At 44.2% G+C, this 26,393-nt stretch overlaps 3 protein-coding genes across 8 annotated transcripts in view; 2 read left to right on the top strand and 1 right to left on the bottom strand.

Moving 5' to 3' along the window:
• Positions 1–25,029, bottom strand: part of MLANA (melan-A) — a 39,521-nt gene extending 14,492 nt beyond the window's left edge. Inside the window, exon 1 of the mRNA XM_053371930.1 lies at positions 24,943–25,029. The gene's annotated coding sequence lies outside the window, so the exon portion shown is untranslated. The remainder of the gene's footprint in view (positions 1–24,942) is intronic.
• PLGRKT (plasminogen receptor with a C-terminal lysine) overlaps positions 1–26,393 on the top strand; it is a 231,538-nt gene that overhangs the window by 64,468 nt on the left and 140,677 nt on the right. The gene's annotated exons all lie outside the window — the stretch shown is intronic.
• ERMP1 (endoplasmic reticulum metallopeptidase 1) overlaps positions 17,387–26,393 on the top strand; it is a 63,933-nt gene continuing 54,926 nt past the window's right edge. For all 6 annotated transcript variants that reach the window (XR_008328268.1, XR_008328269.1, XM_053371918.1 and 3 more), the window contains exons 1-3: positions 17,387–17,807; positions 24,936–25,237; positions 26,215–26,342. Coding sequence is in view for 4 of the 6 variants with exons in the window: in XM_053371918.1 (XP_053227893.1) it covers positions 17,476–17,807; positions 24,936–25,237; positions 26,215–26,342 (762 nt within the window). In the remaining 2 variants the exon portion in view is untranslated. The remainder of the gene's footprint in view (positions 17,808–24,935; positions 25,238–26,214; positions 26,343–26,393) is intronic.

A 26,393-nucleotide genomic window follows, 5' to 3' on the forward strand; every position in this document is an offset into this window, starting at 1 on the left:
ATTTGTTATGTGCAAATGGCTTTAGATACCTATTAGGTCCATAAGTTACCATATAGCATATATTCAACACAAAAAACAGTGACAATTTGTTGTTGACAAAGGACAGCTGGACATATAAAGGGGCCCATTACCTTCAGTAACTTAGGGCCTCATCAAACCTAAATCCGGCCATGGTCAGCTCCTGTACATTAAATAGGAGAAGGTTCATTTTGTCCTTCATTTCTATACAGCTTTATATTTTTAAGGAAAAGAAAAATCTCAAAAACAGTTTACAACATGTTAAAATGTCGAATGAAACTATCTGGAATAAAACGTTACTGAAGAAAGTCAACTATAAACTAAAATAATATCTTATAATAGGGTTGCCAAATGTCCAAATTTTCTGGGGGGAATTTGAGGAAATCGCCAAAATGTCCAGGTTTTTGAAACTCCACCCCCCCCTAAAAAGGTCAACTTTTACTTCTTTAAATATGGCAACCCTATCTTAAAGATTACAAATAACGCATTACAAAGGAGGTCAACTACAAAATGCACATTTGACGGACAGCGTTAACAACAAAATGAACTTAAAACATTTCAAAAGAAAACATTACTAAAGGAAGTAGAATATGAAATGCACATTTAAAACAGCATTTATTCCCTTTCCTTTCAAATAGTTCTTCCCTTTCCTTATATTTGACTGTGAGCCTTCAGTTGTTTGTAGTATGGTTAGTTTTCAGATGAAACAAAACATGTTATTTTTTTAATTTTCCTCTAGAGGGAGCTCCAGTAACATGTCACCTTTACCATCTTGTCAGTGCTAGATGCAGAGATGTTATTTAAACGTGAGACAATTACTTCCTTAAAGAATTCATGTCTGATAAATGGTTCCAATGATACATATTTGTCCCAAACACATTTTAGCCTTTGCATTATATTACTGCCAAGCTCTTTTCCATGCTAATAGCGTAATATTCCCTTTGTGAGTCCCAAGGGTACTAACTTTTGCTTTGGACAAGCAGGAGACTAGACTGAGGAACATTAGGAGGGCATAATGGATGTAGGGTAATTCTGTAGTGAGCAATGTAACACTCATAAGCTTCTTTACATATTTTGTGCTTCAGCTAATATTATTTGAACTTCCATTACTATACCCCAAAACTCCAAAAATTATACTGACATAATCTTCCCTACAAAAATAATCGAGAAAAGTATGTCACAGGTAGATGAATTTTTTTTAATTGTGTTTTAAAAGATGTGACCAACCTCAAGAATTTATGTGCAACTTGTTTTCTCTAAAACGATTGTCTTCTCTAAAAGTATGATTTATTTATTTTTTAATCCATCTTCAGCAATATACAGAATGTTTCATGGGCGAGTGTCAAACATATTGTAATGTTTATTGGAAACTGTTGAAAAAAGTTTTCTGACAGAAGTTTAGTGTGACCAACATAACCAGTGTGGGAATTCATTAATAGATACCCACAAATTAATGTCTCTGAAACAAGGCCCATATCACTCTTTACTGTACTATGGATTCACAATTGCAGATTAGCATCACGCTAAAATGGAAGAAGGTGCAATTTCTTCCCTTCCATTTAAGGACAGTCTTGCTATGTTCCTGATGGGGGGGGGGAAGACTTCCAAACACTGGCAAAAGCCTTTAGGGGTCCTCCAATCTTTAAGATTTATGCTAAATTGGGTTTTAAAATAGGGACTTCTCCCATCGCTTCCTTTTTTTAGTCTGATCTTGCGCTAACGGGAGGGAGAAAGGTAGGGTGTAAATTTAATAAATAAATAAAGGCTTATGCACCAACTGCCTTTAAATAAATTCCTTAATTCAAATATTTATTTAGCCCTGTGCATGTAAAGCAACATTTATCCGTCAAACATTTAAGCAGGGTGGCCCCTGAGCGATATGATTTTTGAAGAGTACAAAACCCACACAGAGACGCCAGTTTTCAATCTGCTTGTGAAAATCATCAGAGATCGCAAAGAAAGGAATATATGATAACAACAAGAAGAGAAAGAAAGTAACAAAGGACTATCCGGATTGAACTGGATAGAACTGTCTAATTAAAGCAGTAATATAAGTGATGCCTGGACTTTTCCGGAGTTTTGGACTCGTGCGGAGCTTGATGTATGGGTACCCTCAACAAAATTTAAAATTTGGCTGTATAATTTGGAACTAATGTGATTTGGATAATGTGATGTGATTGGCCTGTTAATAAAAATTATTAAAAAACAACAACAACATTTAAGCAGGGTGGTGGAGGGGGCTGGGGAGAGGATGCTACGTAAGGGCTTAGAACTATTATTATTGCTGTAGCAAGGAATTCAAATTCTTTCTTTTAAATACAATCAGTAATCCCTTCTCTATATGTTTTTGATCAAGGTTTTGCCACACATCATGGCAGAGAAATGAGGCATACAAAATAAAACCAACAAGAATTCAGCTGAATACATTGACTTCACTGTCTATAATGCTTGGTTGGGGCAACCCAGTCAAATGGGCAGGGTAGTAATTATAATAACAACAATAAGAAGAATAAGTTAATTTTAAGTCTTCTGTATGACTAGAAACCAGAGAAACAGTAAGAATAAATTAAGAGTGCCCTTCTAGCACAAACTCCTGACTGAAAGCATCACCAACGTACTACAGATAAAAGTATGCAATATTTACAATGCAATCTTATGCATGTTTACTTAAAGCAAGTCCTACTATGTTTGGTTGGGTTTACCTCCTGGCAAATGTGCATAGGATTAATGCTTAAAAACTGTCGTTAATAGTACTGCTGCACAAAACCAGTTCTACAAGTTTATTGGTTATGGGGCTCAACATTAGCAGCGACAATAGCACAGCTGCTTCTATATATTTTTTCTTTTTGTGTGTGTCGTCCTATCATCATCTTATAGGAAACCCACAACTGGACCACGCATGTTGATAGAATAATTATAATGTAATCACAATATTGTTTCCTTTATCTCCCACTGAAGAAAAGCTCTGGTACAAGTAGATGTAGCAGTAACCCTACTTGGGCATTAAAGGAAGGGAAGAGGCTGTGACAGATGGACTTTGAGTGATCGCCCTGGGTATCCTGCTGGGACGGGGAGGGAGCGGGGAGTTGAAAGACAGAACCCAACAGGTAAACTGACAGGGCTTTGCAATGGCTGAGTGAAGGATTAGCTGGTTGGTTAGAAGTTTGCTAGGCAGGGCAACCCAGATTATTTCCATGAGGTGAAGGGAAAGATCCTAGAAGGGTCTGGAAGAAGGCTCTTAAACTATATACTATATATATATATAGTGTATGTGTGTGTGTGTGTGTGTGTGTGTGTGTATATATATATATATATATATATATATATATATATATATATATGTAAAGGTCCCCCTGCCCGTACGGGCCAGTCGTGACTGACTCTGGGGTTGCGTGCTCATCTCGCTTAAGAGGCCGGGAGCCAGCGCTGTCTGAAGACACTTCTGGGTCACGTGGCCAGTGTGACGCAGCTGCTCTGGTGAGCCAGCACCAGCGCAGTGCACGGAAACGCCGTTACCTTCCCGCTATAAAGCGGTACCTATTTATCTACTTGCACTTAGGGGTGCTTTCGAACTGCTAGGTGGGCAGGAGCTGGGACCGAACGACGGGAGCTCACCCCGCCGCGGGGATTCGAACAGCCGACCATACGATCGGCAAGTCCTAGGCACTGAGGTTTTACCCACATCGTATATATATATGTGTATATATATATATATATATGTATGTATATATGTACATATGTATGTTGTTGTTTAGTTGTTTAGTCGTGTCCGACTCTTCGTGACCCCATGGACCAGAGCACGCCAGGCACTTCTGTCTTCCACTGCCTCCCGCAGTTTGGTCAAACTCATGCTGGTAGCTTCGAGAACACTATCCAATCATCTCGTCCTCTGTTGTCCCCTTCTCCTTGTGCCCTCAATCTTTCCCAACATCAGAGTCTTTTTCAGGGAGTCTTCTCTTTGCATGTGGTGGCCAAAGTACTGGAGCCTCAGCTTCAGGATCTGTCCTTCCAGTGAGCACTCAGGGCTGATTTCCTTCAGAATAGATAGGTTTGATCTTCTTGCAGTTCATGGGACTCTCAAGAGTCTCCTCCAGCACCATAATTCAAAAGCATAAACTCTTTGGCGATCAGCCTTCTATATGGTCCAGCTCTCACTTCCATACATCACTACTGGGAAAACCATGGCTTTAACTATACGGACCTTTGTTGGCAAGGTGATGTCTCTGCTTTTTAAGATGCTGTCTAGGTTTGTCATTGCTTTTCTCCCAAGAAGCAGGCGTCTTTTAATTTAGTGACTGCTGTCACCATCTGCAGTGATCATGGAGCCCAAGAAAGTGAAATCTCTCACTGCCTCCATTTCTTCCCCTTCTATTTGCCAGGAGGTGATGGGACCAGTGGCCATGATCTTCGTTGTTTTTTATGTTGAGCTTCAGACCATATTTTGCGCTCTCTTCTTTCACCCTCATTAAAAGGTTCTTTAATTCCTCCTCACTTTCTGCTATCAAGGTTGTGTCATCTGCATATCTGAGGTTGTTGATATTTCTTCCGGCAATCTTAATTCCGGTTTGGGATTCATCCAGCCCAGCCTTTCACATGATGAATTCTGCATATAAGTTAAATAAGCAGGGAGACAAAATACAGCCATGTCGTACTCCTTTCCCAATTTTGAACCAATCAGTTGTTCCATATCCAGTTCTAACTGTAGCTTCTTGTCCCACATAGAGATTTCTCAGGAGACAGATGAGGTGATCAGGCACTCCCATTTCTTTAAGAACTTGCCATAGTTTGCTGTGGTCAACACAGTGAAAGGCTTTTGCATAGTGAAGCAGAAGTTGTTGGTACCAAAGGGTTAAGAGGTAACAAGTCGCTCTAATCACTGAGCAGCTGGAAGTCATTAAGCATCCAAGAATGTGAGTTAGTTTGTATAAATACTCAGTTCACTCAGTTTGTGGCCGGTGGGCTGATATGAGTTAGGTTTAGAGTAAAGTTTTCTTTATGCCGGAGATAAGAGCATGTGTGCTTTATCGCCAGGGTTTTCTTTTGTAAATAAAGTTTTTTCCTGAGTTCCAAAGTGCTTGCTCCAGGATTCTTCATTGAAAGGTACTGTCTCTCCTGCCTTCTTCACCGCTGCACGAAATTCTCTGCTGAGATAAGATTTATGGCGTCGGAAGCGCACTGGACGTTTACTTAACATTAAACTAATTAAAGTTTAATGGACAGGTTATGGCTGTTTGTACGTCAAGAAGGAGATAAGGAGTGCAGTTCAGAGTGATTTACGAAAGGACTGGAGCGAAGACAGAAGCGGTTGCCGACAACGAAAGCCTTCAAAGCAGCTTGAGTCCTGCAACGTGCCTAGAAAAAGTTTTAAACAGGCACTGCACAGTTTGTACTCGCTGGAAGACGTCTTATTCCTCAAGGAACCACCTCAGCAGCTGGGAGACGGTCTACAGGTGTGTGAGTATCGTTCCTAAGCCCCAGGGAGGATGGCAGAGTTCCAGGAAAGTTTTGCTGTCCCGTTTACGCGACTCAATGGGAAAAATTGGCAAGATTGGAAGGCTAGAGTAAGGGTTTGGTTGCAAGCAAAAGAGTTGTGGAGTTGTACTGGAGCACCGCCTTTGCAGGCAGCTGCAGACACGTCTGCAGAAGACAAAGCAGCAGCAGCAGCTTCACAGAAACGCGACAGGAAAGCCCAAGGTCTATTAGTTTTGGCAGTGGGACCAGAGCAAATGCCTTATGTTTCTGAGTTAAAGAGCACGCATGAGGTCTGGACGGTTCTGCAGCGGCTAAATTCCAGAAACACTGCAGGGGCCAAGATCCATGCAGATGAACAGGATAAAAGGCAAAGAGAAAGAGGTTTGTCTTCAAAGGGGAGTTGTGCTGTGCCTAAGAGTGGGGATGCTGAGTTTGAGAACACAGTAAATGCTTTTGCAGCTAGACACTGTTTTCGCTGTGGTTCCTCTTCCCATTTAATCAGGAACTGCACACGTGAACCTGGTCAAGACAGCACCAAGGCCGTTACCCCTAGTTACCAGACAAGGAGTTCCAGGCGACGTCGAAGAAGAGGAGGAGGTCGTGGCTACTCCCACAGCACACAGCACATGGCTTCAGCAATGGCGTTGATGCAAGGGCGTGGCCAAGGCAGCAATCTACGCTGGTTGATCGACAGTGGTGCATCTCACCACCTGGTGGCGCCATCTAGTGTCCGTTTGCAGAATTGCAGACATTTGCAAACCCTTAAAGTTGTGACAATGGCAGATTCAACTAAACGTTCCTTAAAGACCGTAGGCACAGTGTTCTTGAATTGTTTGCATACAGAAATTGATGCCTATGTGCTAAAGGGAATGAAGGGGTGTATTTTGTCTGTGTCAGAACTTGATAGAGATGGGTTTAAAACTGTGTTTGAAAATGGGGTTTGCACTATTTCAAAGAATAACGTATCTCTTTTGCAGGTGGAATGCAGAAATGGGTTATATTATTTTGAGACAAGTCCAGATGAAGTTGAACAGGTTCATGCTGGTTGTGTGAACTCGCCTACCCATAATTCTTGTGTTCATTTATGGCACCGCCGTTTGGGACATATTAATTTTCAGTATGTTAAAAGGCAACCTGAATTATCAGAAGGGTGCAAAATGAACAAATGTACTAAGTATTTGGATTGTACTGCATGCAAAAGGGCGAAGGTTCATAGATGCAGCTATCCCAGTTCAGATAGGAAATCTGACAAAGTATTCCAGCTTGTGCATATGGACCTATTTGGCCCAATGCCTGTTGCTAGCATGGGAGGTTCGAGGTATGCACTGTGTCTCTCGGATGACAAAACAAAAGTCACATGGTTTTTTCCTCTCAAAACAAAAGCAGATACTGCAGAAACAGTTAAAAATTGGGTTCATGCAGTAGAACTTGAATTCAGTACTAGAGTACTTGCTTTTCAGACAGACAGAGGGTCAGAATTTACCGGGTCTGTGTTGCAGAATTTCTTTAAGAAAAAGGGAATTAAGCATCGTCTGTCTACACCTTATTCCCCCCAAGAAGGAGGCGTGGCCGAACGTAAAAACAGGGTTCTGCAAGAGTTGGCAAACTCTATGTTGTTTGATTCTAAACTCCCTCAAAGTTACTGGGCGGAAGCCTGGCAGACGGCTACTCATATTCTAAACCGAGTATATAATTCAGTAATTGATACTACGCCATATTTTGCTTTATACGGGAAGAAGCCCAAAGTTAATTACTTTCGGGTGTTTGGATCTCAAGCCTATGTACTTATCCCAAAAGCGTTAAGGAAAAAGGGAAGTCCAAGGGCTAGGAAACTCATTTTTTGTGGGTACGAACCACACGCCAAATCTTGGAGGTTCGTGAACCCAAATGGGGATACTACAAGAGTGGTCATCAGTAGGAGCGCTGAATTTTGTGAGCAATCCGGATGGACTCACTTACATGCTAACCCTGACATTTTGAGAGATGATTTAGGCATTTATGCTGAGAATGAAAGTCCAGAGGATGGTGAGCCAGAAGGGGATGGTGCACATGGTTCAGATGCAGATTCTGACCAGGCACAAGGTTCTTCTCCTAAGGTAGAAAAGCCAGAATCTAGGAGTGTTCCAACATCGCCAGTCAGTAGGCCTAGCAGACAGCAAAAGCGAAGCAGGTCGCCTGCAACACCAAGCCCAAGGGAGGTATCTAAACGGAGGTCTTTATCCCTAGGGGCGCACCCAGATATAAAGTCTGAGACAGATTCTGACAGCCAACGGTCAGAGGGGGCACAAGAGGAACAATTGCGCAGATCAAAACGTGCCACAAAGGGCAAACCACCAGAGCGGTTTAAGGTGACAAGTGTATATGTAAATATGGCACAGTGTGAGCCAGATAGCTATATAGAGGTACAACAGCTTCCAAGCTCAGAAGCCGTAAAGTGGCAGGAAGCAATGGAAAAGGAGATGGCTTCAATGAAGTCTCTCGGTGTGTTTACAAGTACAGAGCTTCCGAAAGGGCAACAAGCTGTAGGTTGTCGATGGGTATATCGTTTAAAGCCCACAACTACTGAGGAGTTGCAATATAAAGCCCGACTAGTTGCAAAAGGTTTTTCGCAGTGCAAAGGTGTTCACTATTCTCAAATCTATGCCCCTACTTCAAGATCGGAGTCATTAAGAATGCTTTTAGCCTCTTCAGCTAAGAAGGGAAATAAGCTGTTTCATTTTGATGTCAATGTGGCTTATTTAAATGCAGACTTACAGGAGGAAGTCTATATGACACCACCACCAGGTTTTGAAGGAGACAAGCCAAACCAGGTCTGGCGCCTACACAAATCCATTTATGGGTTGAAACAGTCCTCCCGTAATTGGAATTCCTGTTTAAACGATGCTCTAGAGAGCATGGGGTTCAGAAAGAACGCAGCAGATGCGTGTCTTTATCTAAAAGGCTCTGGATGTGAACAAGAAGCAGTTTTGATATTTGTTGATGATTTATTATACAGTGGAAAGGATGATAAACTTGCACAACAATTTGCCACAAAGCTTGGAGAAAAGTTTCAGATAAAATCACTAGGCACTGTATCTGTTTATCTAGGAGTTAAAATTCAGCAAGATGAAAATGGGAACTATTGGCTCAGCCAAGAAGCTAAGATCCAGCAGTTGCTGGAAAGGTTTAAAATGGACAACTGTGCTGGTGTTAAAACCCCAATGGAGTTAAGTTACACAAAGGATGCTCAAGCCGAGCAACAGGCAGAGTTCAGTAATCCCGGGGTTTACCAGTCAGTGATAGGCAGTCTACTCCACATTGCACAGTGGACTCGGCCCGATATAACATATGCTGTCAACATGCTGTGTAGACAAGCTGAAAAACCAACAATGCATGCTTGGCAAGGAGTAAAAAGAGTTTTAAGGTATCTCCAAACTACCAAAAGGTTTCGCTTAAAACTATAAGCAGAGGGCAGCACACAACTTGAATGTTGGGCCGACAGCAGTTGGGCAGATGCTGGACCAGATAGAAAATCAGTGTCAGGAATGGCGATAAAATTTGGAAATGCACTAATTGGTTGGAGATCAAGAAAGCAATCACTTATAGCTTTAAGTTCGACTGAATCTGAGTTCAATGCATTATCAGATGTATGTAGAGAACTGGAATTTTATAAGCAACTGGTACAAGAATTGTTTGGAGAATGTTCCCTACCTATCAGAGTGTGGGAAGACAATCAACCTTGTATTAAACTAGCTAAATCAGGTCAATTCAAGGCACTCACAAAACACTTGGATATCCGTTATCAAAATGTATGCCAAAGTGTAAAACAAGGTTTAATTGAACTAAAGTATTGTCCAAGCAAAGAAAATCTCGCAGACGGTTTTACAAAAGCTTTGAGTCCGCAATCTCACCAATATTTCTGTTCAGGTTTAAATTTGAATTAAGGTTGGTACAGCTCAGTGTTACGAGCGAGAGGGGGTGTTGGTACCAAAGGGTTAAGAGGTAACAAGTCGCTCTAATCACTGAGCAGCTGGAAGTCATTAAGCATCCAAGAATGTGAGTTAGTTTGTATAAATACTCAGTTCACTCAGTTTGTGGCCGGTGGGCTGATATGAGTTAGGTTTAGAGTAAAGTTTTCTTTATGCCGGAGATAAGAGCATGTGTGCTTTATCGCCAGGGTTTTCTTTTGTAAATAAAGTTTTTTCCTGAGTTCCAAAGTGCTTGCTCCAGGATTCTTCATTGAAAGGTACTGTCTCTCCTGCCTTCTTCACCGCTGCACGAAATTCTCTGCTGAGATAAGATTTATGGCGTTGGAAGCGCACTGGACGTTTACTTAACATTAAACTAATTAAAGTTTAATGGACAGAAGTAGATGTCTTTCTGGAACTCTCTAGCTTTCTCCATAATCCAGCACATGTTTGCAATTTGGTCTCTGGTTCCTCTGCCCCTTCGAAATCCAGCTTGCACTTCTGGGAGTTCTCGGTCCACATACTGCTTAAGCCTGCCTTGTAGAATTTTAAGCATAACCTTGCTAGCGTGTGAAATGAGTGCAATTGTGTGGTAGTTGGAGCATTCTTTGCCACTGCCCTTCTTTGGGATTGGGATGTAGACTGATCTTCCCCAATCTTCTGGCCACTGCTGAGTTTTCCAAATTTGCTGGCATATTAGGTGTAGCACCTTAACAGCATCATCTTTTAAATTTTTAAATAGTTCAGCTGGAATATCATCACTTCCACTGGCCTTGTTATTAGCAGTGCTTTCTAAAGCCCATTTGACTTCACTCTCCAGGATGTCTGGCTCAAGGTCAGCAACCACACTACCTGGGGTGTACGAGACATCCATATCTTTCTGGTATAATTCCTCTGTGTATTCTTGCCACCTCTTCTTGATGTCTTCTGCTTCTGTTAGGTCCTTACAACTTTTGTCCTTTATTATGGTAATCTTTGTACAAAATGTTCCTTTCATATCTCCAATTTTCTTGAACAGATCTCTGGTTCTTCCTATTCTGTTGTTTTCCTCTATTTCTTTGCATTGCTCATTTAAGAAGGCCTTCTTGTCTCTCCTTGCTATTTTTTGGAAATCTGCCTTCAATTTCCTGTATCTTTCGCTATCTCCCTCACATTTTGCTTGCCTTCTCTCCCCCGCTATTTGTAAGGCCTCGTTGAACAGCCACTTTGCTTTCTTGCATTTCCTTTTCATTGGGATGGTATTCATTGCTGCCTCCTGTATAATGTTACGAGCCTCCATCCATAGTTCTTCAGGCACTCTGTCCACCAAATCTAAATCCTTAAACCTGTTCCTCACTTCTACTGTGTATTTGTAAGGGATTTGATTTAGATTGTATCTTACTGGCCCAGTGGTTTTTCCTACTTTCTTCATTTTAAGCTTAAATTTTGCTATAAGAAGCTGATGATCTGAGCCACAGTCAGCTCAGGGTCTTGTTTTTGCTGACTGTATAGATGATGACACCAAAGGTGTCATGGGGCTTTGAAGACACTCGAACTCAGGACGCAAGGGAGAAACGTGCCAAGAGGAAGGCACGCTTGGCAAATTCTCACCATAATCAACTCCCGCCCCAGAAACCAATGTCTCCACTGTGGAAGGACGTGTGGATCCAGAATTGGCCTCCACAGTCACTTACGGACTCATTGTTAAAACAGTGTTTATGGAAGACAATCTTACTCGGCTACGAGTGATCACCAAAGAAGACATAATATGCTTGACAATCGGTCAGTGTAAATGAATTCTCTGTGCCCTCACATCTGCAAAAATATTGATACTGCTACATTGGAAGGACAGAATAGACCCCCCCCTCAAACAATGGTAGGTGACATGACAACTCTTGCAGCCCATAAAAACAGATCGCCTTCAGACAAAGATTATGCATGGACAAATTGAATGAAATTTGAAATGTATTTGTTGAAACCATAGCGGCACATGGATTAACATATGCTTGAGGGAAACAATAAATTTGTCCATTTACATATATACTATATAGCTTTTAGCCTTAATTATATTTTATGGTTATTTTGCTATTGCTGTTTTCCTCTGCTTTTAAAAATATTTTAATGTATTCTCTTCCCGTCCTCTATTCTTTCTGCTTTACTTTAATTTACTATAAATTACTGTAGTAATACCAATATATATAAGTTCTTAATTTATTTACAGTGATTTTGACTGAAATAATGTGTTGTGCCATAGGAAAGTAATCACTGAGCTTTAACCTTCATTGAGTGTGTCAAAAGAAAACCCCAGCTTTGTTTTCAAACTGCCTCACTCTTAATTTGATCTCTGGTTCTTTCTTTCATATATTTACGAGTCCTTGTTGCTGGATATTGGAAAAAATTACCAAATACATGGAATCCCAAACCCTATTACGTGTTATTTACAAGTGCTATCTGCAAGGGGTGTCTTAAGTTTGAAAGCACCCAGAATCAGGTCACATTATCTCCCTCCCATCTTTATTGAGGCAGTTTCTCACAGAGGCAACACAGGAGTGGTGAGGCTATGGGAATAGCCTAGTCTGGCCTCTGAGATCGTGTGACTCTCCCAGCCCCTCCGTTGAGGAAAGTGAACTTCTGTATCTGTGGAGGTCCCCAGTGTAGGAGTGCAAATATCCAGAGTGTGGGGTCAGGTGGGATTACCATGAGGAATTATAAAGTATGCCTCAAGCCATTGTGTCCACGATGAATTCATTGTGTTGACTGGGTTTGATACATTGACAATTTCTGATCAAATCCCACAACCCTCTGCATCTCTGGCCATTTCCTCTACTGTCCATTTGTCCACAAGTCACCTACACAGCCCAGTTGTTGCCAGGCAGGCATCCTGGGTCATCAGAGATAGTGGGCAAGTTTCTTTGATGTAGCTTTTCTGATATGTTAATCTTAGGATGTTAATCTTAGGGCCAAGAAACAGGTTTCACATAAAGGTGATAATGATCGCTGTCCTCCTGGCCATCCTTCTTATCATGTATATTGCTTGTTTGTCACCTTCGGGGTTGCCAAATGCTCTCCTTTGTAGTTCTGTTCTTTGTTTACCCCAGAAATAAGTGTGGTTAATTAGTTTTGGTAGTTTAACTTTATCCCCACAGGGATTTGTGGAAATGATCAGAAGAAATCTGATTGGTTCTTACGAACACTCTGTTCTTACTGAGCACTCTGTTCTTTTGTGAATAAAACGAGCTGGGCCGAGGGGTGGAGAGAGAGACACAGACAGAGATTAATATACACACCCTTCCCAGAGTCTTGCTGGTTCAAGCCTCTGTGGGTATTCTTATTAATCAGAGTTCAAGCCTTCCTTTACTTTGGGAACGCCTCACCCAGTATGACTGAGAGCTGCAAGAGTCACATGCAGAGCCAGATCACCCATGAGGTGAGGCAATGCTGTAGCATGGGTTGCCAGTGCCCCGGGGCCACACGGATGGGAGGTGGGGGGACAGACAGAGTACACATATACATTCAATTGCCTAATGGTATCTGTGTCACCCAGGAGATCGCAGCCGCAGAGATAAGAAAAAGTTGTTTTGTTGTCTGGAGAGGTCACTTCCTTGTTTGCTGCATCAAGGCAACACTGGGTGTTGGAATTTTGGGCTCCTAACAATTTTGCGTCCAGGGCAACCCACGCTACGCCACTGAAGCAGGTTGAAGATTTCACCCGATCTCAACAGAACCTGCCACAGTGCAACGTAGGTAAGGGATGCTTTGGTAGGGGCGGCAGCTGGAGGGCACTTCCTGTTTTGCCTCAAGTGGCAACCCGGGATGTACCACCGCTGGTCATATGGCCTCAGGAGCAGGGCTAAAAGCAGTCTCCCTGTACCCACGTTGGTTCTCCCCCCCTCCTTTTAAAGTCTGAATAGAGCAAATAGTGCATCATGCCAAATCCTTATAAATTTTATAATATCGCGTCATATAAGAGGGGAAGATTTAAAGCACAGTCTGGTTGTCACGGTCTGGTTCATGGGTGATCAAAGTCCCGGCAGGGGACGTCAGGACCGGGGGCAAGATGGCGGGGTGGAGCAGGAAGGGGGGGTCCAGAAGCCAGGTGTCAGGAAGCCAAGGGTCCGAGGGTCAGGAAGCAAGGAGTCAAGGGTCCAGGATGAAGAAGCAAGGAGTCAAGAAGTCAGGGGTCCGAGGATTAAGAAGCAGGGAGTCAAGAAGCCCGAGGTTCAAGGATCAGGAAGCAAGAAGCCCAAGGCAGGAAGCGTGTTGCTGTGGCAAAGAGGCGAAGGGAAATGCTGACCTTATATCCCTTCCCGGCTCTTGCCACCAGGTGCTGTGAGTTACCAATCGGCCTCACCTGTGTGGCCGCGCCTTGCCTCTTCAGAACAAACTTAGGAAGACCCCAGTCCTGCAAAGTCCTATTGGTCACAGGGCCTGGCTCCTGCACACACACCTGACACTGGTGGATGGAAAACTGGAGATGTGATTTCCCTCCGCTCATGGTTTTCTCTTGAAAACTACTTCTAACCAGCCAGCTTACTTCTACACATGCAGCCCCGACAGGAGAAAAATGACTAGAATGTAGAGATTCTAAGGCACAGAAAACAGAAGACCCTCCAGCCACACTTCATCCTCCCTGCTGACCATCGCCCTGCAATTTAGGGAGCATCCATGTTGACCCAATTCTGCCCCATGAAGCGAGAGTTTTGAAATTCGCAACTGGTGGTGCAATATGAGAAGGGCTACACTATCAAGCAACATGCTGTGCACCCATGGGTGGGAAGAGCTGCCCACGGGGGGTAGGGCAAGCGCCCCAGGGTAGTGGTTTGGTGATGTCACCCCCCTCAGGGATAGCACCCAGGGTGGACCGCACCCCCTTCCTCCGCCAGTGGAGCCTCTGTAACATATTGTCTTGGGAAGATTGGCTCTAGGCCTACTCTTCTTAGAATAATAATAGTTGTTTGGATAAGCCTACCTGCAGTTTCTCTGATCTTAAAAATGTTGCGAAGGGAAGGATTTCATAACACATCATGTTGCAGACGGCTTTGAGTTTGACCTCCTCGTCCTTCCCACTGCTTTGGCAGAGCTCAGATAAAATATTAGAAGAATGAGCACAATTATTTCTCCTCAGAAATACATGTGTGCCTCATTTCTCAGAACTTTGTGGCGCAGAAATGTGGAAAATGCTTCCTTTCAAACAGTGAGGATTGGGTCTGTTACATCTACCTCCCTGAAGCTCTGACTCCCTGACTAACACTTGGTTGCTAATTATTTTAACTGTTTAGAATGGATCAATTGTTGTTGTTGTTTAGTCGTGTCCGACTCTTCGTGACCCCATGGACCAGAGCACACCAGGCACTCCTGTCTTCCGCAGTTGGTCAAACTCATGTTACTCGCTTCAAGAACACTGTCCAGCCATCTCGTCCTCTGTCATCCCCTTCTCCTTGTGCCCTCCATCTTTCCCAACATCAGGGTCTTTTCCAGGGAGTCTTCTCTTCTCATGAGGTGGCCAAAGTATTGGAGTCTCAGCTTCAGGATCTGTCCTTCCAGTGAGCACTCAGGGCTGATTTCCTTAAGAATGGATAGGTTTGATCTTCTTGCAGTCCATGGGACTCTCAAGAGTCTCCTCCAGCACCATAATTTAAACCCCTTCATGGATCACTGCCTTGCCGTGGCGAAGGGGCTTGAATAACTCAGAGAAGCTATGACCTATGCCGAGCAGGGCACCCAAGATGGACATGTCATAGTGGAGAGTTTTGACAAAATGTGGTCCACCTGGAGGAGGAACCGGCAAGCCACTCCAGTATCCTGCCAAGAAAACTCCATGGACAAAGACAACAGGCAATGGAGCAATTAAAATTAGTTTAATTCATTCTCCTGTTTGTTTTAGGAATTTATATGCTGCCCTTTGATTATATTTTTTTCAGGGCAGCTTGCAAATAAAATAGTGTCACACACCGCTCCAATCTCTGAGCAGTCTGAGAATCCAGGGGTTCCATACCTAAGGTCCATGGAAATGAGGCACTGCGGAGACTGTGGTGTCTTTATGATACATGCTTTATTTAACATGTATACAACCTGAGCCTACGTTGGAGGGGTTCACAGAATTAACACCCCAAGAGGGTCTTGCTTCTCACATAGCCACAGAAGCCTTGGATTCAAACATGAATCCACCATTGTGCTCTCTCCCTCTCCAGCTTGCTGTGTTTAACAAACTGCAACCTCTTACCCCTAGGTCACATCACCACCACTGCAATCCTAAACTCAACTCTGCTATCTCAGAGCTGAGGGAGGGGTCCCTTCCATTTTCCACACGGCACAGAAAGCCATCTCTCTGACTTTCCTTTGTCTTTGGTTAATGACTGATTCACCAGGGGATTTCCTGAATATGGGAAGTTAGTTCAATGGCTTAGCCTGTATCTTAAAGTAAAGGTAAAGGTACTCCTGCCCGTACGGGCCAGTCTTGACAGACTCTGGGGTTGTGCGCCCATCTCACTTAAGAGGCCAGGGGCCAGCGCTGTCCGGAGACACTTCCGGGTCACGTGGCCAGCGTGACAAAGCTGCATCTGGCAAGCCAGTGCAGCACATGGAAACGCCGTTTACCTTCCCGCCAGTAAGTGGTCCCTATTTATCTACTTGCACCCGGGGGTGCTTTCAAACTGCTAGGTTGGCAGGCGCTGGGACCGAGCAACGGGAGCGCACCCCGCTGCGGGGATTTGAACCGCCGACCTTTCGATCGGCAAGCCCTAGGCACTGAGGCTTTTACCCACAGCGCCACCCACGTCCCCAGCCTGTATCTTAACACTTGGCTAAATCCACCTATTAGACCCAGGAAATTAGGGAAATCTGACACTCCCAAACCCTGGCACCCCAACTCATACATAATACATACATAATATACAATACATAATAAAACAAAGCAGTATAAAAACAGAAATAAAACTGAAGATTTAAACCTTTTTTTTAAAAAAAAGTAATTTATCCTGCCTGACTGGAAATCCTGTGTACAGTCGAAGTGTGGGAAAAGTGGTAGCTTTTTAGCAGGGAAGAGAGAAATAGCTACACATGCTCACTGACATTTCTCTTTATCATCACTTCAGCTGTTCCAGGAGTTTTTTCTGGTGTTTGAGAATAGTAATGGGGCACAGTCACATCAAATTTGTCACGGTAGACCCCTTCCCTGCCTCTATGGGTGATGCAGACACACTGCTGAGCTATGAGCTACTCAGTGGGAAGACTAAGCACACACTGAGGGCACTGGAAAACCAAGGGCACAAAAAAGATTTTTTTTAAAAAAACTGGAAAGAATTTGACACTTAGTCTTTCGAAAGAAGCGCTGAAGGAGGCATCGTGGCAGAAACAAGAACTTGCTTAGACTTTCTCCCCTGCACACTCTTCCTTCATTTCCCCGTTCTTTTTATGACTTATCCCCACCTAAACCAGGGGGCGCCCCACCGACAGCAGATCAAAATAACGCCAGGAAGAAGGAAGAGCCCCGGCAGTGTGTTTCACACAGGGCATAATGCACGCGTGCACATCTCGCCGTACATGCAAGTTTTGCGTCCTTGCAAAAAAAAACCCAAAACAAAACACCAGCAACGCGGCTTGCTTTTTTTGAACTGCATCACCACCAATATCCTCATGTTGTTATTTGCATCCCTCCCACCTCACTGGCTTCCTTCAGACGCATATTTTGCTTTTCCCCGGGGGTTGGTGGGGGGAGCACCCCAGTTTGCCCGTCTCTAGGGACCTTTCCAGGTCCGGCTCTGCGCACGACTCGTGCCAAGAAGGAGCGTGGGCGAGGACCAAGGAGCGCGCAAAGGCACCCTCGCGCAAAGTCACCGCGCTTGACCCTGGCAGGGTGGCGGGCGGGACCAAGAGAAGGAGAAGGAGGAGCGCCGTCTGACATTTCCTGCCCAGGCTACCTTGCGAAGGGACTCCTGAGCCCGCCTCCCGCTCGCGAAAGCAAGGTGGGTTGGCCCCGGCCGGGCGCTTTTAGCCCTCCCGCCGTTGCCATACTGCTGCTGCTGCTGCAAGCCCAAGCCAGGCACCCGGGGTCTCCACCATGGAGCGCAGCTCGGCCGCCGTGGGTGCCGTGAGGCGCCTCCGCACGCATCCTGCTCAGCAGCAGCAGCAGCAGCACCCTCGCCCAAACCAGCAGCAGCAGCCGCCGTGGCGCCCGGGCCAGGAGCCCGACGGACTGGACGGGAAGAAGCCGGCGGGCAGCCGGGGAGGAGGAGGAGCGAGGGGCCTCCCGCTGCTGCCGGAGGCGCGCACGGCCCTGCTGCTGCTGCTCTACTTGCTGGCGCTGCGCGGGATCGCGCACCTCTCCCTGCGGAGGCTGGTGCAGCCGGCGGAGCGCCGCCCCGGCGAGGATTTCAGCGCCCCGCGCGCCAGGTAACCGCAGGTAGCGGCGGCGGCGGCTCTCGCGCGCGCTTGCCGGGTCCCAGGTCCCTTCTTCCGTGGGGTGCGTGGGTGGGAAGGGTCCAGGGACAGATGCCCCCCCCAATCAAGTACATAACTAACTGAGGTTCTGGCCCCCACCCCAACATAAAGCCTGCCCGCCCCCTCGAACATGAATCCTAGCTACACCCGTGGTCCCTTCCCCCGTCCTCACTGCGCACCTGCATCTCTGGGAGAGAGAGACATGGGCGTAGCCGGGGAGCGGGAAGACGGAGCCAAAATACTATTGAAAAGCACTGAAAGTACACAATTATCTGAGGTCCTGTGTGCCCCCCTCCCAGCAGAAGCCTCCCCCCTAATGTCCTCAACAACTTTGGAGGATCCCCTTAAAAAAAGCTTTGGCTGCTCCCCAACAAAAATCTTGGCTCTGCCCATGGAGAGAGAGGTGGAATGCTCTCCTCTGGGAGGGCCAACTTGGCCCCACGCCCCTGGGTGCCCAGGGCCATGGGTTCCATACAGTGTCTGGCCCCGGGCTGTTGGCTCCTATGCCCTCCTCCCAGACTAATGTACTGATGTACCCTAATGTACTTTGAATCTGATCTAGATAGGAGTTTCAAACGTGTCATTGTGTTCCCTATGTCCTTTTTGATTGTAGTAGCTAGCAATAAAGGATAGCTGCTGGGCCTGTGTACATGGGGGCGTGTTATACATGGAAAAATACAGTATGTCTTTTTTAGCTATTAAGGTGCCTTTAATGTGTAGGTAGGAACGAACAGGGAGCACTCGTGTTTTCAGAATCTCTGTGGTTTAATTGAACTGTGGCAAAGCCCCAGAAACGGTTTCTGTAATAACAGTAATTTTATTATTTATACCCCGTCCGTCTGGCTGGGTTTCCCAAGCCACCCTGAACAGCTTCCAAACATATGTTAAAACATAATAAATAATCAAACATTAAAAACCTCCCGATACAAGGCTGCCTTCAGATGTCTTCTGAAAGTCAGATAGTTTTTTATTTCCTTGACATCTGATGGGAGGGCGTTCCACAGGGAGGGTGCCACCACCAAGAAGGCCCTCTGCCTGGTTCCCTGTAACTTTGTTTCTTGCAGTGAGGGAACCGCCAGAAGGCCCTCGGAGCTGGACCTCATTGTCTGGGCAGAATGATGGGGGTGGAGATGCTCCTTCAGGTATACTGGACCAAGGCTGTTTAGGGCTTTAAAGGTCAGCACCAACACTTTGAATTGTGCTCGGAAATATACTGGGAGCCAGTGTAAATCCTTTAGGACTGGTGTTCTATGGTCTCGGCGGCTGCTCCCAGTCACCAGTCTAGCTGCCGCATTCTGGATTAGTTGTAGTTTCTGAGTCACCTTCAAAGGTAGCCCCACACAGAGCGCATTGCAGTAGTCCAAGTGGGAGATAACCAGGGCATGCACCACTCTGGGGAGACAGTCTGCGGGTAGGGTCTCAGCAGAATTGACCTGTGCCTCTATGGACAGCTGTGAGTCCAAAATGATTCCCAGGCTGCACACCTGGTCCTTCAGGGGCACAGTTACCTCATTCACGCCCACAGTTGCCCCAAAACAGTACTTCTGTCTTGTCAGTATTCAGCCTCCGTTGTGTTAGCCACCATCCATCTTCCAACTGCCTCCAGACACACACACAAGACATTCACTGCCTTCACTGGTTCCAATTTAAAGGAGAGGTAGAGCTGGGTATCATCCACATACTGATGAACACCCAGCCCAAACCCTGTGATGATCTCTCCCAGAGGCTTCATATAGATGTTAAAAAGCATGGCAGAGAGAATGGATCCCTGAGGCACCCCACAAGTGAGCACCTAGGGGTCTGAACACTCCCAACACCAGGGCTAGGATGTATGAGGTTAGTGGATAACCACAGCAGAAGATAAATTCCACTGAATGAAGTCAGACAAATCCTGCCTTGGCTTCCTAGAATTTGCTACCAGGCTCAGGTTAAGTTACTGACTTTGGTATACAGAGCTCTCTATACCCTGGGTTGCAAGTATTTGAAGAAGTACATCTCCTGCTACCTGCTAACCCACGCCTTAAGATCAGTGGAAGAGGCCTTCCTTTTGCCTCCATCAGGGGCTGTTTGCTGTATAACAGCATGGAGCAAGCAAGGCCTTCTGTGCTATGGCCCCCTGTATGTTAAGCTCCCTCCCATTAGACCTGTGGTTGCCTACAGCTTTCAGATGTCTGCTTAGGATGTAGCTCCCCGCCTGCTCCTGCCTTACTGTGGAAGTGGCTGGTCTTGTGACCGGCCGCTTTATTATTTTATTATATTTATTGTTTTAAGATGCTGCTAATGTTTACTGGTTTTATGGTTTTCATTTTAATCCTTGTAGTGCATTTTATTTGATGAAGCGTTGTATACCACTACAGTGGTACCTCTACTTACGTGCACCTCTGGTTATGTATCCTTTGGACACGTACGCAGAAAACCTGGAAGTATTTTTCCGGGTTTCCTGCATGTGCAGATGTGCTCTACTGTGTGCATGCGCAGAACAGGCACCTTCAGTTGTGAAAAACTCAGGATCCGACCGGAGCTCCGGAACGGATCGCTTCCGCAACTGGAGGTACTACTTTATTGGAGTCGAAAGGTATGTTATAAATACAATGTGTAATATCTGAGGGGTCATCACTGACTACCGAGAAGATTTGGGATGAAGCGGGCTGTACAGTGGGACCTCGGGTTACAGACGCTTCAGGTTACAGACTCCGCTAACCCAGAAATACTACCTTGGGTTAAGAACTTCGCTTCAGGATGAGAACAGAAATCGTGCTCCGGTGGCACGGCAGCAGCGGAACACCCCATTAGCTAAAGTGGTGCTTCAGGTTAAGAACAGTTTCAGGTTAAGAACGGACCTCCGGAATGAATTAAGTACTTAACTCGAGGTACCACTGTATCTCGCTTAGTTTGGGAGTTTTGCAGAAGTAGCATGAGGAATTGAGAAGGGAGCAGACAAGATCTTTGACGCTACTATTTGGAGAGGAAAAGAAGCAGTACAAGAGCCTTTCACTACTTCCCCTTTGGCAAAAAAACAACAACTAGTCAGGCTATATTTCTTCCGGCTGGTTAGTCATCCTAGCAAACGCTTCTGAGTAGGACAACTTGGGGGCATATTTCTGCTAGAACCTCTCCTTCCACATTCAGAAGATGTTAGATAGCAGGTGCATATCTGTGCAGACAGTGTTAGAAACTCAGATATATAAGCTGGGGCCAAATGGCTCCTTAAACCAAGGTTGCAGTCTCCAAAATGAAATGTTTGTTTGCCATTTTGGGACAAGACGGCTGTAAAGTCTTATTTTTGCAAATGATGGACTGACTGTGATTGATTATCAGTTAGACATCTGGCTAGCTCAGAAGACCTTGAGCTAGGTTAAGAACTTAAATGAACTCCAAGAAGAAAAGTCACTTGATCCAAGGACTGTCCACATATATATTGGCTTATTCTGACCTCTTTTTCTTCCTGGTGACACGGCATTCGTAACGTAGGAATATTCTTCACAACGGTAAGCAGGGCAGTGGGACGGGGCAAGCGAAGTCAAGCTATAACAGTTAGATGTAACGACATTCACTCTCCTTCTCAGGCTGCGCAGAAAAAGCGCTTTGGTTCCCAAAGTTCATTCCAATTGTGCGGATAAAATACAGTGGTACCACGGGTTACATACGCTTCAGGTTGCATTCGCTTCAGGTTACAGACTCCGCTAACCCAGAAATAGTGCTTCAGGTTAAGAACTTTGCTTCAGGATGAGAACAGAAATTGCGCGGCAGCATCAGGAGGCCCCATTAGCTAAAGTGGTGCTTCAGGTTAAGAACAGTTTCAGGTTAAGTACGGACCTCCGGAACGAATTAAGTACTTAACCTGAGGTACCACTGTATAGTGGATAGAATTCTCCATGGTGGGGTATTAGTGTGTGTAAACAGTCCAGATCCTATGGTTCCCAGGCATGCAACTCCAAATGGTGGAGATCTTCACTTGGTCGCAAGTGGCCGATAAGTCAGTTGGAAAATTTGCCTGCGCTTGTCTGGTTTCAAACTCTGACAGTGCAGGTAAATAAGTTTTACTTTGGGTATTTTGAGCCCATTCATGTTGATCATGGTTGAAATAGAGTAAGGCAAGAATCACATTGTTATTAGCCACTGTGGGTAGTTTGTGGGCAGTTCCTTTTATAACCTGCTAATCAGCCTCCAAAAATAGAAAAAGCTGTTAGGGGATAAAAACTGGCTTGTGTTCCCACAAGGCTCATAATTAATCAGAAATAAAAAACAAGACTGAGAGCCAAGGGGATGATAGGAGGAGGCAATGGTTAGTGTATATTTCTATTCCCAAGGCAGATTACAAGCTGAAACAGACAATAAAATAGACAGCAAAGATCACGCACCTGATGACAATCTAATCCAATACAAAAATAAAATAAAATCATAATGAACGCATAACTATAAAATAAACAACTTATATCCAATATTAAATACCAGCAGTTTACACTTAACAGCTTACAGTTTACACTTAACTGCTACAATAAAGAATTACTAAATGACAGTAAAAATTACGAACAATGCGTAAAATAGCACAAAACATACAAAACCTTGTAAAAGGATCAAATTAAGAGACAAGGGTACACAACTTATAATTTATTCCTTTAAAAAAAAACAACAACCTGTTGTTGTCCAATCCAGTGCCTTGTTTCTGTTATGGAAGATATTTAGCTTAAACTTCTATTCAGAGCAAATCCAAAATATAGACACACAGTTCTGGAGTGCAGACAGCGGCAGCGGAACACCCCATTAGCTAAAGTGGTGCTTCAGGTTAAGAACAGTTTCAGGTTAAGAACGGACCTCTGGAACGAATTAAGTACTTAACCCGAGGTACCACTGTATTGAGTTTTAAAATTGAGCTAAGAAGAAAGCATTGGAACTCCTTTCTAGTCTTTGCATTATTTAAATTTACCATGAGGGAGCTCATTACCTCTTTCATCAAGTTTAAGGTAAAGTGAGCCTTGGAGTTCCTGTTTGTTATTTTCTTATCTCCTCCTGTTTGATGTCAGGCTTTATGGAACTTCCTTTTCCCCTTTTATTTCATACACATGCACCTCTTTGTAGTTTTTAGCAACAGATCTCCCTTTGCACCTCAAACCTAAACCAATTTATTTGGAACTGGATCATATTGATTTCAGTGTAACACTTCCAAATGCATATGTATAGAATTGCAGCCTTTGGCAGCAATGCTCATAAACTGCCCTAGTTTTAAGTCCTGCTGAAACCAGTTTCAAGCAACTTTAATTTTCAAGGAAAAGCAGTGCGTTAAATATTTTGCAGTTTGGAGTGTATGACCTTGTGTAACCATCAAACATAAGCACCATTTTATAGGTGGTGTCTGAAGCAAACACCTGAGAAACTGAAGTGCAAATTATTATTTATCTTCTAATGGAACTCTCCCGGGTAATGACTATACACATACAGGGTTGCTGTGTTGTTTGTGTTATCTGTTAGATTATTTCTGTTTTTAAAAAGAAATTGTTGGTTTTAATGTATTTATGCGTGTGTATATGTTTTTTGCTTAAACTGTTTTAAGACACTTTTGAGTTGCTATGGAAAAAAGTGACCAATAAACATAAAAATAGAAACTTTTGATTAATATTCAGATAATGCCCTGGGCATTAAATCAGATGGTTAGTACGTTTCCGAGCACAATTCAAAGTGTTGGTGCTGACCTTTAAAGCCCTAAACGGCCTTGGTCCTGTATACCTGAAGGAGCGTCTCCACCCCCATCGTTCAGCCCAGACACTGAGATCCAGCGCCGAGGGCCTTCTGGCGGTTCCCTCATTGCGAGAAGTAAGGTTACAGGGAACCAGACAGAGGGCCTTCTCAGTAGTGGCGCCCGCCCTTCAGATGTGAAGGAAATAAGTAGCTATCCTATCTTTAAAAGACATCTGAAGGCAGCCCTGTTCAGGGATGTTTTTAATATTTAACGCTGTATTGTTTTTAATACTTGATTGGGAGCCGCCCAGAGTGGCTGGGGAAACTCAGCCAGATGGGCGGGGTATAAATAATAAATTATTATTATTATATTAGGGTGTGTTTGTGTATTTGGAAAGATACATATGGTATATTTAATACAGAGTTGGACCTAGGTTACATCCTCAGTTAAGTATGAAACTCACTGAGTGGGCTTGAGGTAGTCCACATTGGTGTGAGGATAAATAGAATAACCCCACATAGGCGGAAGATTGCCAGATTCCAGTGTTCATGAAATATGAATGGGTTTTTAAAAAATCTCTGGGCATAATCACTGTAAACATTGGGTGCCATCCAAGTTTTGTGTGAGCGGATGTCTTCTTCTTCTTCTTCTTCTTCTTCTTCTTCTTCTTCTTCTTCTTCTTCTTCTTCTGGCAGAGGAGATTCTGGTGTGGGGGCACAGAAGGCTATGGGGCGGCCGAGGAAGAAAGGGAAGACCTATTTGCTCAGGCAGGAATCTGTTGCACAGTTGGGTGGGTGGGCATCACTTGATGTCCCCTCTTGTTCTTTTGAAGTATTATAATCAGTAACGTGCCCATATTTGTACTGCTATTTAACATATTTCTAGCCTGTCTTCAGTGGTGCATGGAGTCTAAGCTGCTGAACAGACATTTTGTTCTCCTTCTCTGGTAGTCAGTGGAACGTTAAGCCCCATTTGCCCTGTCAGGGGTCAGCAAACTTTTCCAGCAGGGGGCCGGTCCACTGTCCCTCAGACCTTGTGGGGGGCCGGACTATAATTTGGAAAGAAAAAAAAGAGAACAAATTATTATGCCCCACAAATAACCCAGAGATGCATTTTAAATAAAAGGACACATTCTACTCACGTAAAAATACGCTGACTTCCGGACCGTCCACGGGCCGGATTTAGAAGGCGATTGAGCCGGATCTGGCCCCTGGGCCTTAGTTTGCCTACCCATGCCCTAATAGCTTAAGGTATGTTATTGCAATTATGTCATTGTTCACACCAACAGATCTAGCTTTCTCTTCAATGGCCTGTTAAGGAGTAGCTGCTCTTTTGGAGCTGAGTTTGCATGCATTTGTGGGTTTTAATACATTCTTCTAATGCCCTGTTATGGTCTCCTACAGGACTTACCTAGAAAACATTACTGCAATTGGTCCCAGAGCAGTTGGAAGTCCGGAAAACGAAATCTTCACAGTCAACTACCTCTTGGAACAAGTTAAAGCTATTGAAACTCAAAGCAGTCATGTCCATACCATCTCTGTCGATATCCAGAGGCCCACTGGCACCTTCAGTATTGATTTTCTTGGAGGCTTCACCAGTTACTATGACAACATTACTAATGTCGTGGTCAAGCTGGAACCCAGGACTGGAGCAGAGCATTCGGTGCTCTCCAACTGCCACTTTGACTCCGTACCACATACTGTCGGTAGGTAACATCAGAAAAATTTTGTATAATGGGGGCAGGGGGGGCTGCCGCTTCACAAGAAATTTGTGTTTCCCCCTTTATTTAAGAGGTGGACCCCAGCGAAGGCCCAGATCTTTCTATTCACTGATTCTGGTGGAGAAATTTCTAAGAATTCTCCACAAATGCAATTTATTGAGCTGGCCTAAATATTTTATTTAAAGTTGCTTATGCTTTGTAAAAGGGACGCAAGTGGTGCTGTGGTGTAAACCACTGAGCCTAACGGCCAAGGGTCCCTTTACCTTAAATGCTTTGTAAATCTTAGTTGTTGGGTACTTTGTAGACATCGTCAGCTTCACAGCACGCTGAGAATATTTTTACTTTTCAAAAGCTTATATTAATGGGGTGAATTTGTATACATTCCCCCCCACACACTTTCACTTTTTCTGCAGATTTAAAATTAGTTGTAATTTACTGGTTATCCAGCTTAACATTTTATAAAAGGCAAAAAACCTCTTACCTAAACGTAATTTTGTTAACAAGACTTAACCTGCCTACAAAGGCTTATCCCACAAACTTTTCTGAATCTGGGTAATGAAATTTTTGCACAGTAGTTTTTTGTTTGTTTGCTTTTTTGTTTTAAAAAACGCTCAGTAGTTTTATAAAACTATTAAAATGTCAAAGGCCATCCTGGCTCAGAACTCTCTTGATAATTTTGTGCTTTTACACAGTCATTTTCCTTTTGCTTTTTGAAATGCTAACGAAAGGAAGGACTGCATCTGATTTTATGCCAAGCGCTTTCAAGCACTCACCATTGGCAAGGAGGGAGGAAATTCTTCGTTTTGTTTCCATAATCCTCTTAGGGTGTTTTCATGTAACAATACAAGGTTGAAAGGAAACCTTTTTAAGGTGTTTTACTCAAATGAGGTTTTAAAAAATTATGCAGCAGTTGTGCATCAATACACATAAATTGATTGCGCTCTGTATATTTTCATTTTAAGGGGCCAGCGATGATGCAGTCAGCTGTTCTGTGATGCTCGAGATACTGCACACCCTTTCTAAATCACCCAAACCATTGCAGCATGCTGTCATATTCCTGTTTAATGGTGCAGAAGAGAGTGTCTTGCAGGTAAGCGTGGATTTATGAAACAATAAAATCAATGACAAATCAAAAAACAAA

This window comes from Podarcis raffonei, chromosome 17 (genome assembly GCF_027172205.1).
Source record: "Podarcis raffonei isolate rPodRaf1 chromosome 17, rPodRaf1.pri, whole genome shotgun sequence".
NCBI classification, from domain to species: domain Eukaryota; kingdom Metazoa; phylum Chordata; class Lepidosauria; order Squamata; family Lacertidae; genus Podarcis; species Podarcis raffonei.